Raw genomic sequence first — 15,073 nt, 5'->3', positions numbered from 1 at the left:
TTACTGGGAGAATACAAAGGGAAAAAATGGAAAACCAAAAAGGGTAAGAAAGTTTTGATTTATGCGATGTAAGAGGGAAAAAATGTGATTCCCTAAACATATAGGATATTTTATACCATAGGATTGCATTATCATATACATTATTTATATACATTATATGCATTATTTTATAGGTGGATTTTGCAGGGATTCAGTTTTTTAAATTAAAGCTACATTTCATTGTCTAATAATTTTTTGTGTTTCTTGTACCTTACATGACATACCGGTTATTGACCTAATATTCAAGAATGTCCTGAAGGTTGTGAAGGGAGTAGTCGAGACTGAGTTCTGTTTTTATTTTATTTGATGAAGACGAGGTTCTATAGCGGTGGCTTGATATTCAAACAAGACCAAAGCTGGATGCTTTTAGAATCTTCCCCATCAAAATAAAACACAACAGCGAATGTTGAAGCAACAATCGAGTTCTTCTAGCATCTTTAGATTCATTTTAATTTCAATGTCATGTGTATATGCTTTGGATTTTTTTTTTGTCATCCACAAAATAAGTGTATTTTGGTGTCTGATTAAAATAATTTTTTTGATCTGATGGGAAGAATTCTCAAATAGACTACCGTCAGCTCCCGATGATTCCTACATGTTTGGGGTCATATTTCTCGAGTAATCTGTGTTGATGATAAGGCTGAGGATTTAAGGCGCTTTATCTATTTACTTTATGTTCCTCCGGTTGAAAGCCGGTGCACTGCGGCCTTAGTGAAATAAGCCTCTTTTTGCTGGAGTTTATTGAAGTACACATGTAACCATAAACACACGAAGACTTTAAATCACCTTTTGTATATAGTTGAGAGTAATAAATTTACTTCTGCAAAATCATACATTGTACAAAAGCACGTAGCACTCAAGTTAAACATGCATGATTTTCATTCAGGCAAAAATAAAAAACATTTCGTAAGAGCTGTCACTTAACTGGCCGCGGGTACTCGGTATTTGAACAAAAAGTTGACAGAAGACATATGTACAACATCGGTTAGAATACATCTATAACGACTCTTGATTTATGGTTTAGTTTTGTTTTTTTTTTTCCTGTTTGACTTCCCTTCTCCCCTGGAGAGCTTTCAAAACAAAGAGAAAAAAAGAAAAAAAAGGACATACGATATATATTTACACTTATGTATATACAATGCAGCAATGTAACGAGTCTTGTTCATTTAAAAAAAAGTTGAAAGAAACTGGACATTTCAATTGCTGTGCAAGTTCAATGGTAAACATACAACCCGCATATTCCATGTGTTAATGATTGCAACTGGTCCAGCTGTCTTTCCTTTCCGCATCCGACGGCCCATCAGCTCTTACAAGGTATCACTTCATTAGATATTCTTTTATCTATGCATTTCGGGCTCATTTTTGGTCCGTCAGCTGTTGTATTGACAAGCGTTCAAGCTTGACCCGGGACTCTGGAGGCCGCCGTATCCAAAGGTTGGATGTTGCTTGGATTTCAGTCTAAGCGTCGCCAGGCTGGAGTTGCAAGTGTCCCTGTAAACACTGTACGGCGAGCCAGGAGGCCCGTACGGACAAGCCGGTGACGACATGGCCGAGTTGATGCCGGTCGTTCCGATCCCGTTCAGGTTGCTGATATTGTTGAGACCTGGGGCTGGCATCCCCGGCACACCCGAGTGACCCATCCCAGAAGCCATGGTCATGGAAGAAATTGAATTGGGCGCCGAGAACATGGACTGAGAGGTTAAGGGACTCATTGAATTAAAAAACGTAAAGTTCTTTGTGGACAGCGGGGCTGGGGACAGGCCCTTGTTAGTCCAGTTGTTATAGGTGTAAGCAGGGTACATGTCGTCGTAAGGCTGCATCAGACCGCTGAACTGCGGCAGGTAGCTGTTCTTGCACAGGTCCATCTGTTGATTCCGTTCCCGCTTCCTCCACTTGGCCCGGCGGTTCTTGAACCAGACCTGGAGGACAAACGCTGTTAAAAGGACTGCGAAAATCATCTGAAAAAAGTGAAACGCCAAAGACCCAACTTGACAACACCAGACGAAAAAATCGACACGACATGGTTCGACACAGCAAAGCCCATCATTTCTTTAAAATGACATTTACCTCGTTTCAAAGTCTCATTAATTGAGTTGTGTTACCTATTTAAATGTTTTGAAGTATGACACAAATACAGCCTTAATATGTTTTAGATGCTTCTCTAACCTTTCATCCCTCAAAGAATGTTCATAATCAAGGTCAGAATTTGTGGCTCCGTGCTTTTATACAACTGTATCTGTTAAATGTTCTCAGATGTCTAAATATTTCATTTAAAACAGTTTGTAAATACAACAGAGTAAAAACAAAACAAAGCATTTCCTGTATTTGTTTCTTTACATTAAGACACATGCAACTTTAAACAACGGTGCAAACATTTCGAGGAACGGAAAAAAATAAATACAGCATTCATGCAAATCTCTCCGGGATAGAACAATCATTTACGTAGCTAATGAAGGACAGTATAAAGTGAAATATAATAACTAATTCACTTCCGCAATTCAAAAAACAGTATTTCAAACAACGCCGGCAAACTCATGAAAGCCACATTGTTTTTCTGAGCTAGCGTTCAATGTTATTTCACCTGCAACCCCCTCAATTTCTCCATCCAATAGCTCTTTTATTCAGCTGAGCTTCCTTGGCAGCCGATGAGAAATGCGTGCTGGTGTGTAATGAAACATAATTCAGCCAAAAAGTTCTTTTGAAATCAAATTTAAATCAAACAGTTCCCCAGAACAGCAAAGGTGTATTCAACAGTAAAAAGTTATTAGACCTTCACAGTGCCAAACAAGATGGATGAATAACAAATGCTGTGCTGACACATTGCTCCAAAATGTTCCCCAATTTTAGAGTAGTAGAACAACGTCAAATAATACATATTTGCCAAGAAGTAAAAATAAACTCATACCTTCATGTATCCTGGTCAGTTTGTGATCAATGTGAAACAGACGTGCTGTTTACAGAAGTCTGGATCTCATCCTAACAAAGCGAGGACCTTCTCCCTCCGTCAAATAATTTTTAAAGACAAAAACTTTACAAGTGCTCTATTGTTAGTCTCTTGGTGGATGGGTTGCTGAGAAAAAAGACCTTTGAGACTACACCCTCTTGGGCCGGGCAAAAAAACACAAATACAAAGAAAATTTGTTTGAAAGTTACAAAGCAAGCATGCAGTGGTAAAACAATCTCAAACATTGCTGCCACATCATCTGAAACACACCCCATGAAAAACCAGCACACCTTTTGAATACTTTTTGCCCTATTAAAAAGTAAAACATATGTTACAGCTTGGTGATACTACCAACTTCTACCACTACTACTAAAATAGTAAATGCTGTACAGTTTGAAATTCCTAAATTCTTGGCGGTAGGAGTTCATCTTTCTTAACTTATTCCGAGTCCATTTAATTTCTTCAACATTTTGAATATAGCTCTGTTTTTTAACCTACATTTGAAATGTGTTTTGCGTATTCCTGGCGCATAAACCTGTGAGGCGCGCATTTACGCATAAAAAAAAACAAAACTTTTTTTTTTTTTTCCCCCAAAAAGGGCTTAACAAGTAGCCGCTGTGACAGTGACTTCTTCCTTGATATTCTATTAAAGTTTGCACAGGGGAAAAACATCACAAAACAAAACAAATGAAAAAAAAAACACAAAACTTTAAATGCTTGATAAATCGGTCTGTTTTTTTTTGTTGACGTGGAATATTTACACAGAACCATCGAGTCAGATGTCAGTATCAGCGGCGAGTCGGTTATTTTTAGAAAAAGTTGCGTGGCCTTCATAAAAATTGCATTTAGGTGTTTAGGATTTCTTTTTTAGTTGATTTTTTAAATTTACACTAAGTTACATGAGCTTCTCCTGCCGGCTCACCAGTTTATAACAACGAAAATTTCAAATCCCTCATATTTGTTCGTGCGCTTCCTCCCAAAACAAAGCAGACATTCATTTGTTTGTCTTTTTTTCTAACCCTCGATTAAATTACGGATTATTTTTTTTTGCAGGCTTACCCGGACTCTGGCCTCGGTGAGGTTGGTCCAGACAGCGATCTCCTCCCTGGTGCTCATGTCCGGGTAGCGGTTCCTTTGGAAAGTGGCCTCCAGCTCCTGCAGCTGCTGGCTGGTGAAGTGAGTGCGCTGCCGCCGCTGCTTCTTCTTCTTGGCATCGTCCGCGTTTCCATCGTCGCTCTTGAGTTCAGCGTTACGCTGCTTTTCTGTTGAGTAGAAATCATAAGACGTTATATTCGAGCTGGATACTTCCTTTTGTCTTTTCTTTAAAAAAGAAAAAAAAAAAAAAAAAAAAGACGTCACCCATCTCTCGCGCTGTCTTTCAAATACGTCCCATCAAGAATAATAAGAATAAGAATAAGAATAAGAATAAGAATAAGAATAAGAATAAGAATAAGAATAAGAATAAGAATAAGAATAAGAATAAGAATAAGAATAACTTTATTTATCCCAAAGGAAATTGTTGTGCCAGAGTTTTAAGTAAAACATGACAATAATAAATAATAGTAGGAAGGAGGGAGAATAAGAAATACAAAAAAAAAAACTATAAAGTGTCAAAGTCGAGGCTATAAAGTGTTTTAAGGTATTAAAAAGTGCAAAGATTTGAATATTTCCTTCGGCTGAAGGAAGAGAAGTAAATAGAAAAAAAGAAGAAATTTTAGGAAAAAGAGACTCAAAGGTGAGGAGAAACTCTGGCAGGCAGCTGTGCCGGAAGTATGTAAGTTGTATGTGAGTATGTAAGTATGTAAATTATACCCCAACGGAAAATACCATTTTGTCCGGAATAATAAACAATAATGCATACTAAAACGAACACCCCCCCCCCCAACAATATCAACGACAAAAAGCCAAATAAAAAAAAAAACACCAAATACAAACACACGCCAAAAAAATAAAATAATACAATAAATAGATAAGAAAAAAGAACGAAAGCGATACAGACGCGCGGGTAAAATTTACAAATGTTGATTGTATTAATAAAGTATTATTCAACTCCTGAATATATATTGTTTAAAATACATTTATATTGTGTTAGATACAATATAACCTCTGCTTTTTATCTTGTACTACCCTACCGATAACGTCGCCTCGTTTTAATGCGACGCTCCGACACGTGTTCGCATCTATTCCACGCTTAAAAAACTGTTATAATTCAAATAAGCGGCGATATAAATTCAACTATTCTAACCAAATTGTAAATTAAAGGTGTGTAGAAAAAAAAAATACTAATGTGGCAAAGTTGAAGAAGAAAATCCGTATCTAAGAGATCTGGCCACTGACACCCAGTTTCCATTTTTGAAGGCCCAATATTAATATTCCACTTTAATGCAGTAGTTGAAGGCAGGCCAGGCTGTTCTGCACATTTTTCCCTCACAGACCGCCGTCTATCGTGCCAAATGATGGCCTCTGAGTGGTGTAATTGCACCTAAAACTGGACTCTTCTTTTTTTTTTCTTTTTTCTTCATCGACTTGTACGCGCATGTTCACGAAGAAGGGACTATTAATCAAAATGGGGCGTGATGTTTAAAAAAAAAAAAAAAGGTATATTAACGGATATCCAGTTCATATAATTCGGCTTCAACATACTCAAATACTATATATGTAGGTAGGGCTGACTTTCTTATATTATGAATATGTAGTTTTATATTAGTAATATATATTTGGCACAGATATCTCCTCCCGAAAGCCTTTCGAAAACGAGTCTAGTGTAAGAAAAAAAACAAAAAAACTTTTCTTTATACTATCATCAGGCAGAGGAAGAAATGTTTTGGGCCTACCTGCCAAATCTGTGTCTGAAGATTCACTGCTTGAGTTCTCTAAAGTTCCCCGAGAGCTGTTTGGAGTTCTCGGTAAATGAAACGCGGGGGCCACATCTCGGGTCTGCGGCGCCCTCACCGCCTCGGCGATTCTGTCCAAATTCATCCCACCTTGAGGAAAACGATGTGTAAAAATGGGAAACGAAATGAATCCGGGTGCAGAGCGAAAGCTTTCCCGATGTCTACAGTACGAGCAATCCACCGGCCACACGGCGACATGAGAAGCCGCAACCGCGTGGGGACGATTTCCGCAAGAATTCCAATCTTCCCACGGGGAGGGTAAAAGAAAAAGAAAAGGGGGGGGGGGGGGGGAACAAAGACGAATTTGAAGAAATAGACAAAAAATAGAACCGCTTCTCCCCCTTTGTGCAGCAGTTTCAGCTTGACGCAAACTTCTCTCCGCTGCGTTAAAAGCAGCTGGGCGCTTCGATCAAGAGGAAGCCAAGACATGAGACCCACCTATCTGGTGCGTTAAACCTCCCCAAAACCCGTGAGTCCCACCCACTGAGCCTGCTCGCTGCGAGAAAAACATCAACCGAAGCAAGAAAAGTCTGATGGCAAGTTATATAAACACACACGCACACACACGCACACACATATATATATATTTGAATTAAAAAAAAAGGTGATTAAAAATTCGGTCGCGCATGGATCAGCCTTTGTGTCCTTCAAATGGAACACTAAAAGCAACATATTAGATTGAAATAAAAAAAAATAAACAAGTTAATAACACATTATCGGTGTGTGTTGTTGTGAGTTTCAAGACTGAGAGTGAATTCGGGGAGAAAAGTGCGATGTTTTGGTGTCCTGGGGTCGTTGATCCGACTTTCAACGGGCCCCTTGACTAAACGCGCAAAAACACACTATTTTTTTTTTTTTTTGCGCCGGAATCAGTCTTTTAACGGCAAAAATATGTTCCTCCATCGCACTTTCCCGACCAAACAACATTTGAGCTTCAACCAAACCAAATCAGAAAGCTATTTTAGCGCTAGAATCCCCTTGAGGTTGCGCCATCTGGAATGCAGTCCCTGAACAGCTGAAGCGATGGCAAAATGACACCAATAACTGTCAAATGTGTTCTAAAAGACACGATATTGTAAACATAATTGATTTTCTGTGATAATCATTTTTAAACTTGGACAACAGTTGTATGTAGCTTTCCGTGCTTGAATGCGCATTAGAAGTTTGCAGTCGTTGTAAAACTGGGGCATCACTTTGACTCAATCGCAGATCTCAGTGCTGCGGACTGGTATGAATTTGGCCTATTTTGACAAATGTTAATTTCTTGAAAATTGTAATATTATTCCGTTTTGCATCAATTGAGGCCTCGCATATTCGGCTCTGCAGCGGGAAAAGACGATATGTTCACTTGTTTTAATTCGAGCGATGGTTTGTTTTCCTCCCTGGACCCAATTATCTGTCCACCGAATTAAAAAGGCGGTTCTTCCCTTTGATGAGAATTGATGAGAATTATTTCATGCTGAGAAATGTTTGATTATATATTAAGTTTTTTTTTTCTGGTTTCAGAAAGTGTATGTGTCTCTAGAACGTTGTCAAGGTATGGCGAGGAATGTACTGTATAACTGAATTCCAGGAAACGGCCCACACTACAGAACTATGGAGTTCGATATTGTATCCCAATGAATAAATCAATAAATAAATTGATTAAAAAAAACCTTTTTGTGTGTGTGAGTGTCTTTTTTTACCCTTCAAATAAATACAAACAATTCAGCCTATGGGGTTTTCAGTTTTATATATATACATAAACACACACACAGATATATATATGTACATACATACATACATGCATACATATATATATAATTATCTAATAAAATATTATTATTATTGTATTTTTGTTATATTCTTTTCTAGAATGCCAAACTCATTTTACTGAAAGAACATCCGTAGAGTCAGCTTTAAGATGGAAAAAAAAAAATCCATGTCTTCAACTGAAAGCTCAAATTAGTCGAAGGTTTTTATTTCAAGCCGGTCTCATGCAATATGAGCAGCTGACCTCCGAACTTCTTGCGGCCCTATAGTTTGTATGTGTCAGGTAAATGTGACTGGGCTGAGGCCTAACAGTCTGACTCGCACTGTCCCCGGCGCCAGTCTCCAGCGTTTGTGGCCATTGTATCTCAGCGACTTTTGACATGAGATCCCCGTCCAACCGGAAAACCCCCTCCAGCCCTCTCAGAAGACAATTGTGTAAGCTGTCAACAATCACTTGCTTTTTTTTCCATCTACATTTTTTAGTGCATCTTCCAGAGACCGCTGTCGGACAAGAAGGTCTCATGTAAAGACTTGTGCTACATTTTGAAACAATAAGTGTACCTATAATCAATATTATAATATACTTCCTTACAGACTTTTGTACTCAAGGTGTGAATTTTAATTAAAGATTGTGAATTTTTATGTAGTAACAAAAACCTTCAAATCCAAGTGTACCTGTCCCTATCAGCAGGTTTTTATTCTGTTTATTCATTTTTTGAAGGAGGTTAACTCACAGCACAACACTGTTCACTGTTCACTACTCACACTTTCTTATTAGTTATATCATCTGGATCTCAACACTCGAGGAAGATTTAGAAAACCCTTGAAAAGATTTTTTCAATCTTAGACTTCTGGAAAATCTAAAATACCAGAAGAAAAAAAACAACTGAAAAAAATAAAATAAAACAAAGCTTGATGCTGTCAAAATTCACAATCAGTGATTGATACACTCATATTTATTGTGAGGTATATCATTTCAAAGTTCATACAGAGTATGAACAAGTATTCAAAAATATTGATCAAATTTTACACTTGAACTTAATAGTGGTACAGGGATCAGCACTCATGCCTCTCAGAAATGAGGTGTTTGCATATTCTTCCCATTCCTGTTTGCAGCAGGTTAGTGTGTGACAATGTTCATATGAGATTGAGTGGTTGTATGTCTATATGATCACTGTTTGTGATCCAGTGATCCTATGTTTGATTCTATTGTCATTGCATGATCGTTTTACTCTAATGCCTGCCCTTGATTCAATAATTCAAAACTTTTTGAGCTGTATTTCATGTATGCTTTATTTCTAAATCTATAGATAGGTATAAATGGAGCATTACTTTTATTGTTCCCAGTAACAATTGTCGTGCAATTTCAGAGTAGCGCTGCTTTAATTTACTTTTAAAAAAAACATATTGGAGTGGTTATTGGAGCATGTTTTATTTGTTTAAGCTGTAAAGTTCTTGGAGGCAGTGGGAAAACATTTCCAAATTCCTCGTGATCCTAAAAGTGCCTCTTAAATCTCAATTCTCCAAAATCTTACTGATTTTCTGGTTTGCAGTTGAATGATACCTTTTCATCCTATTTGGGCAGCAGGTGCTTTTTACTGACGAATGTGAAAATTGAATTATTGCAGATATTAATGAAGATCAGTGAGTCTGATGTATAATTGTGCAGTTAACATTAGTGCAGATGTAGCTACACTAATGTTAACTAATGCAGATGTAGGTCTTCTTAAGAGAGAACAATTTTGAATATATCTTGAAGAATTTGATTGTATCCCAATGTTTGAACAAATCCATAACTTTTGAATCATGGATCTGAATAATCAAAGTGTATTCTTGTGAATAACACAACAGCACTGGAATTGAAATACAACACAATCATGATAAACTCTCTGACCCTTTAACTCCCAGAGGAATATTATAAGATTAACAGGAAAGAAGGATTATGTCAAGGCGGGGATGACAGTTCCTATGTCCTCCAGCAGATATTACAGGTTGATAAATGGGTGTAATCTAAATGACCAGCTTCCCCATCTTGCATCCCTCTATGCTGATCCTCCTCCACTGTGGAGTGCACTTGCGTGTGATGGATGGGTTAAAAAGTCTTTACATTTGGCAGGACATGCTAAATGTCAGTAGCAATGCAAACACTCATATTTTTCTCCAGCAAGAGAAAATAAAGTCCACCAACACCCCTCTTCACACACTACTGCTGATTTTTTTTTTCCAACTGAAAAGCAACCATGCACAGTGGAGGTGATCCTGGGAGCAAAAAACAAAGGTAACAGAAAAGTAAGTCTGGCGAGTGCATTCAAAGGATGGACAGCAGTTGGGAAGTAAGAGGAGACGGTCAGTAACTGGAGAAGGACAGAGCTGATTATTGCCCTGGTAATAGTTTCCCTGCTGGGTTCAAGGTCTGTTTGACCTGGAACCTAACAATCTACAAACAACCCCATAAGTATGAATAAAACAGTACCCATCACGGGGAAAACAGCCTCTTGAAAATCTGAACTCAAGAAAATGTATATGTACTTGATTAATTTTTACTTGGTCCATCTGTTCACTCTAGTTAATTTTCCTGTTTGATAATTTTTGTACTGAATCAGTTTCTTTCCGACGCATCATCTGTACATTGTACATCTGCACACACACACACACACACACACACACACACACACACACACACACACACACGGACACATTATTAATATTACTACCATATTGTTATTATTATTGGTATTGTTAGTAGAGCTATTACTATTATTATCACTAGTATTATCATAGTTATTATTATTGTTTTTATTAGTATCGACTGCATGCTTTTTATCTTAAGGTATGAATGATTGAATTTCCCCAGGTGACGACTAAAGTCTGTCTATCTATCTATCTATCTATCTATCTATCTATCTATCTATCTATCTATCTATCTATCTATCTATCTATCTATCTATCTATCTATCTATCTATCTATCTATCTATCTATCTATCTAGAAAGATTTGAAAAAATAAAACAAACATATCCTAATGTAAAATAAGCTGTGGATTGAACTAAACCTGCAAGGCATACCTGGCTCCCGACAAGAAATAACATTCTTCGACAGATTCAGTTCCATTCCAGTTGCCTGAAAAAAAACAAAAAAAAAAACATAGTGAAGAATGCATTACGGGGTCTTTTTGCCCATTGAATCCTTGAGACATTTTTGGTTTCATTTTGACCAAACTGTGTAAAGATACAAATCTTAGAGCTTTGTCACTTTTCAAAAAGAAAGTTATTATAGTAGAGCTAAGCTATAAATTTAATGCAATAGTCCTTTTATTAAATCATTCGAGACTTTACAAATAGATTTAAAAATAGCAAAATTAGAGGGTTAGAAAAATGACCAAATAATCATAGACAAGTTAATCCAAATTGCTTCACAAATAACCAAATAAAGCTAAATTGAACATTACAACAAGTGCAAAAAGTACAATTAGCAAATGAAGAATGGTAATTGGAAATATAAAGAGAAATGTGTGAAAAGGGACACTTCATAAATAGCGTTTGTATTAACTAAGGAAAGGCAATAACAAATATAACAATCATCAAAATATGAGAAACAACATTGGTAATGGGAAATATGAACAAATATGAATCAGGGAGGGCCTTTTTCATTTTGTCCCCAATAATGAATTATATGTATATGAACATCAAAAGGAATATATACATATATATTCCTTTTGATGTACATATACATGTGTATGTATGTTAAAAAATTATTTCATATATTGTCAATTTGGAACCAACCTTGGATTTAACGCGCGACTTTTGTACGCGCAATCCAGTAATGCGCGTGAATTAGTTGATGAATTCAGTCACTCATTAACGCATATTTTAGCTTCTGCCAAATGGAACAGAGAATAAACGCTGCTTAATAAACATGTCATTACACGTAAAAAGCTGTTTGACATTAAATCAATTTTGTCCGGACGCATAAATACGAACTATGTAGGCTTTCTGACCCCAATAACCTGACATCACACTTTGCTCAAACACGAAAACCAACAACAAAGTTTCTTTATCGTTTTGAAACCAACGCGTGCGTCATTTTGGCAACGCTCAAGGCGAGATCCTCAACCAAGCACATATATTTTCAAAAAGTTATAAAACACACTGACCTGACTGACACGCTGTGTGCTCTACTCACCGATTGATCACCAGCAGTAGCAAACGATAAATAAGGAAATTAAGCCTCAGGATCTCCCCATGCAGATGTTCAACAAAATCCACTTCAGCGTGGTTTTTGCGCGTAAAAGACGCGTCCCCGGTAACAGTCTCTTTGGATGCGTTTACGCACAGCCGCCTCTGTTTTCTCCTCCAGCTCGCTGCCGACCACCTCAAATGACGTCATTATGAAATCGCAACCCCTGTCGATCCCCTTCTCCTTCCCACGTCGCTCATCTCTTCATCCTTCTGTTACACCGTGACCCCCCCCATCCTCCCCCTCCCCGGCCCCCCGAAACGTTAATCATAACCCTCGGTCTGATGATTTCACAATGATTTCACCCCATCTCACCAGGGCTATTCTTTTCTTCTTATTTTTCTTCTGTTTTTCAGATTCTGACATTACTTAACTTTCAGGTTTTATTCGTCACTCTTATTATTACTAATTGTTTTTCTTGGCATTGCCGACACTGCTTTTTAACGAGTTAAGATGATGCTTAAAGGTGTGTGTGTGTATTTAAAGAATCTCTCTAATGTAGAGTCGGACTCGAAAGAGAAATTTACACGTTAACAGCGACTATTATTCTTTTTTTTCTAGATGATCACTCCTTGTTTTTGTGTTTTAGCTTTGGTCTGTCTTTTCTTTGTAATCAAAGGAACAAATTAAGCTGTTATTTCTTTCTGTGGATCTTCTATGCGTAAATAGCTCTAGATGTCTGAGTAACGAGGCAAAAAGTAACATTTTCAAATTCTAAAAGTGTGTAATATACACAAAGGTTAAAGTTTCTTGTGAAAGACCTATAGATGATGATGATGATTTATTGATCTATTTAATCTTATTTACAAAAAACTGTTCATTTACAAAAAAAAATCACATTTCACTGTTTTTGCAGGTTCATTCATTCTTCTGACATGGTCAAAATGGTGTTGGCAGAAGTATACATTTATACATGCCTACCCCATTACATGGCACAATTTACCAAATTCACCATCTATATATCTGTGCAGCCCCAAAAAAACATCAAGTCACCTCACTGCACTGACATGGTAATTATGTTAACAACTAAAAATGATGATAGGTATCAGCAATAGAGGTATTTTTTGCAGGTGTACTAAGAGCAGTAGTGCTAGTTGTGGTAGTATCCGCTGTTGTTTTAGTAGTCCCAATGGTGAGTACCTTGCCATGAAGAAAGGTGCGTAAGTGAAATGGGTAACACTAAGACACTTTTACATGTAATGATCAAACTCTAATATTAAAAGTTTCTTGTTCAAAACATGATTTTTTTTATCATTATCATTATTATTTATTCATCATACTAAGATTAATGGACGTAATGAGAGAGGATATGAAGTTCGTTGGTGTGAGAGAGGAGGATAAAGAAAATAGGGTTGGATGGAGAAGGTTGATTCACAGTGGCGACCCCTGAAGGGAAAAGCCGAAAGGAGAGGAAAAAGAGGAAGAGGAATCATATGAATAATATTAATCGTAGTAGTAGCAATATTAGTAGTTGTAGTGGGTGTAATAGCAGTGGTAGGGTAAATGTAATCGTAGTTGCTTTGTTGATAGTCGTAGCAGCAGCAGCAGGAGCAGCAGCAGGAGCAGTAGCAGCAGCAGTAGCAGCAGTATCTGTAGTAATACAGAAATTGCAGTAGTTTTGTAGTTGTACTAGTAATATTAAATTGATTTTATATTAATTGAAACAAAGAATTGCAACATTCAAATAATAGTGAAAACATGTATCTTTTTGAACATAAAATTAATGTACATGGACAAAAAAAATAACACAACCTGAAAATGAGTTCAATTTGAAATACTAAGGAAACGCAGACTTAACAATGATGATAGACAAAAAAAAAAAAGAAAACAATGAAAAATCTTTTGTTTATTTGATTAGCTAAAAACAGATGTGACAGTGTTCCGAGATACTACATGCAATAATAGACAGCATGCAAAGTAGACAATATCTTTGTAGTGAACTAAAATGACGCTTAGCCAGACCCACTAATGAAGCACCACAACATTTGTGTGGTAAAGACAGGGAGAACTGTTGAATACTGTCCCACCCTTTGCCTTTCTTTTTGATGTTGCCAAGAACTGTGTGTGAAGAAAAGCCTGGCTCTGAGAGAGGGATCCTAGGGGGATTAAAGGAGAGCTGCGGGCCTCTTTCCAGGGCACAGACAGACCTATTCACATCAGGACCAGACCAGGGTTCTGTCACCTCTTCTAACGTCTGCTGCTTTTTTTTTTTCCCAGTTGACTCCTGTTTCGAAATACTGTCTGTCTGTCTGTCTGCGGTGATGTCATGCAAAAGAAAATCAAAAACAAAACACCAAATAAACAGTTATACAAGTAGAACACAAACAACAACCAAAATTGATGATTTAGAATCTTGATTTGACTTTGAGAACCACAAATGGCTCTTTAAATGTAAAATATGATCAAAATTAATAATCTTAGGAAATACACATGTTAACCTATTGCTACAATTATAACTCCATTTATCATATTTTGTACCACATTCAGCTACTGTTTTTTGCCACACTTGACACAGATGACAAACACATTCATGTCTATTGGTCAATACAAAAAAAGGGATTTGAATTATTCACTGTTCACTGTTTTCCAATGTTTGCCAGATATGCTTGTATATTAAAAAGTAGTCAATAAAAATAATACATATTTATAATTATATGTTTATCTTATTTATCACCAAGAAGAAGTGTGGCTGTTTAAACAAGAAAAAAAACAAGAGGTAAAAATATTTCTCTCTCTCTTGCGCTCACTCTTTCTCTTTCTCCCTCTCTCTCTCTTTCTTTCTCTCTCAAACACACACACACACACACACACACACACACACACACACTGACAGACAAAGCCCCCTGCATACGCAGACACTCACACAAATGCTTTTATCACTTCAATCGGACATGTTAGTAGCAGGCAGGGAGGAAAATACTGTGATTACTCATTGACTGACTGGAGGAGTTAAGTAGTACCCTGAAGGTGAGATCGTAGACTAATCTCTTCTGTCTTTAAATAGGTGGAGGCATTATTTTACCTGTTTGATATGAGTGTGAAGAGAGGGCAGGTGTGTGCCTGTGGCCAGAATCTGATGGTTACCTTTGCAGTGTAAATAGTTATTCCTAAACAGAAGAGGTAATGCAAAAAAAACAAAAAACAAAAAACAAATAAAGCCAAAAATATAATTCATCACTCCGCTTAGTGGTATCTTTATGATGCATTCA

The 15,073-nt window shown here is 37.0% G+C and overlaps 1 protein-coding gene across 2 annotated transcripts; it reads right to left on the bottom strand.

Annotated features, from left to right (window-relative positions):
- Positions 1-764: 764 nt before the first annotated feature.
- Positions 765-11,910, bottom strand: pitx1 (paired-like homeodomain 1). Of its 2 annotated transcripts, none has more exons than XM_086177152.1 (5): positions 11,811-11,910; positions 10,694-10,748; positions 5,818-5,967; positions 4,043-4,245; positions 765-1,958 (listed from the first exon to the last, which is right to left on the bottom strand). In XM_086177152.1, exons 2-5 carry the CDS (start codon positions 10,737-10,739, stop codon positions 1,410-1,412), a joined length of 948 nt encoding a protein of 315 aa, XP_086033278.1. In that variant the 5' UTR covers positions 10,740-10,748; positions 11,811-11,910; the 3' UTR covers positions 765-1,409. The 2 variants fall into 2 exon arrangements, with proteins under 2 accessions (XP_086033278.1, XP_086033279.1); XM_086177153.1 differs by lacking the exon at positions 11,811-11,910 and adding an exon at positions 11,782-11,799.
- Between the last annotated feature and the right edge of the window lie 3,163 nt (positions 11,911-15,073).

Source organism: Fistularia commersonii, chromosome 29 (genome assembly GCF_037954325.1).
Source record: "Fistularia commersonii isolate RoL2024-O1a breed Wild chromosome 29, RoL_Fcom_v1.0, whole genome shotgun sequence".
Lineage (NCBI taxonomy): Eukaryota > Metazoa > Chordata > Actinopteri > Syngnathiformes > Fistulariidae > Fistularia > Fistularia commersonii.
Note: the sequence above shows the minus strand (reverse complement) of the source record. Positions and strands in the feature narration are given on the sequence as shown.

Coding starts and splice junctions, on each gene's coding strand:
- pitx1 (XM_086177152.1), bottom strand. CDS start 10,739: ATGGAACTGAATCTGTCGAAGAATGTTATTTCTTGTCGGGAGCCAG. Junction 5,968..10,693: donor TATTTCTTGTCGGGAGCCAG/GTATGCCTTGCA, acceptor GTTTTCCTCAAG/GTGGGATGAATTTGGACAGA. Junction 1,959..4,042: donor TCACCGAGGCCAGAGTCCGG/GTAAGCCTGCAA, acceptor TTTGTCCTCCAG/GTCTGGTTCAAGAACCGCCG.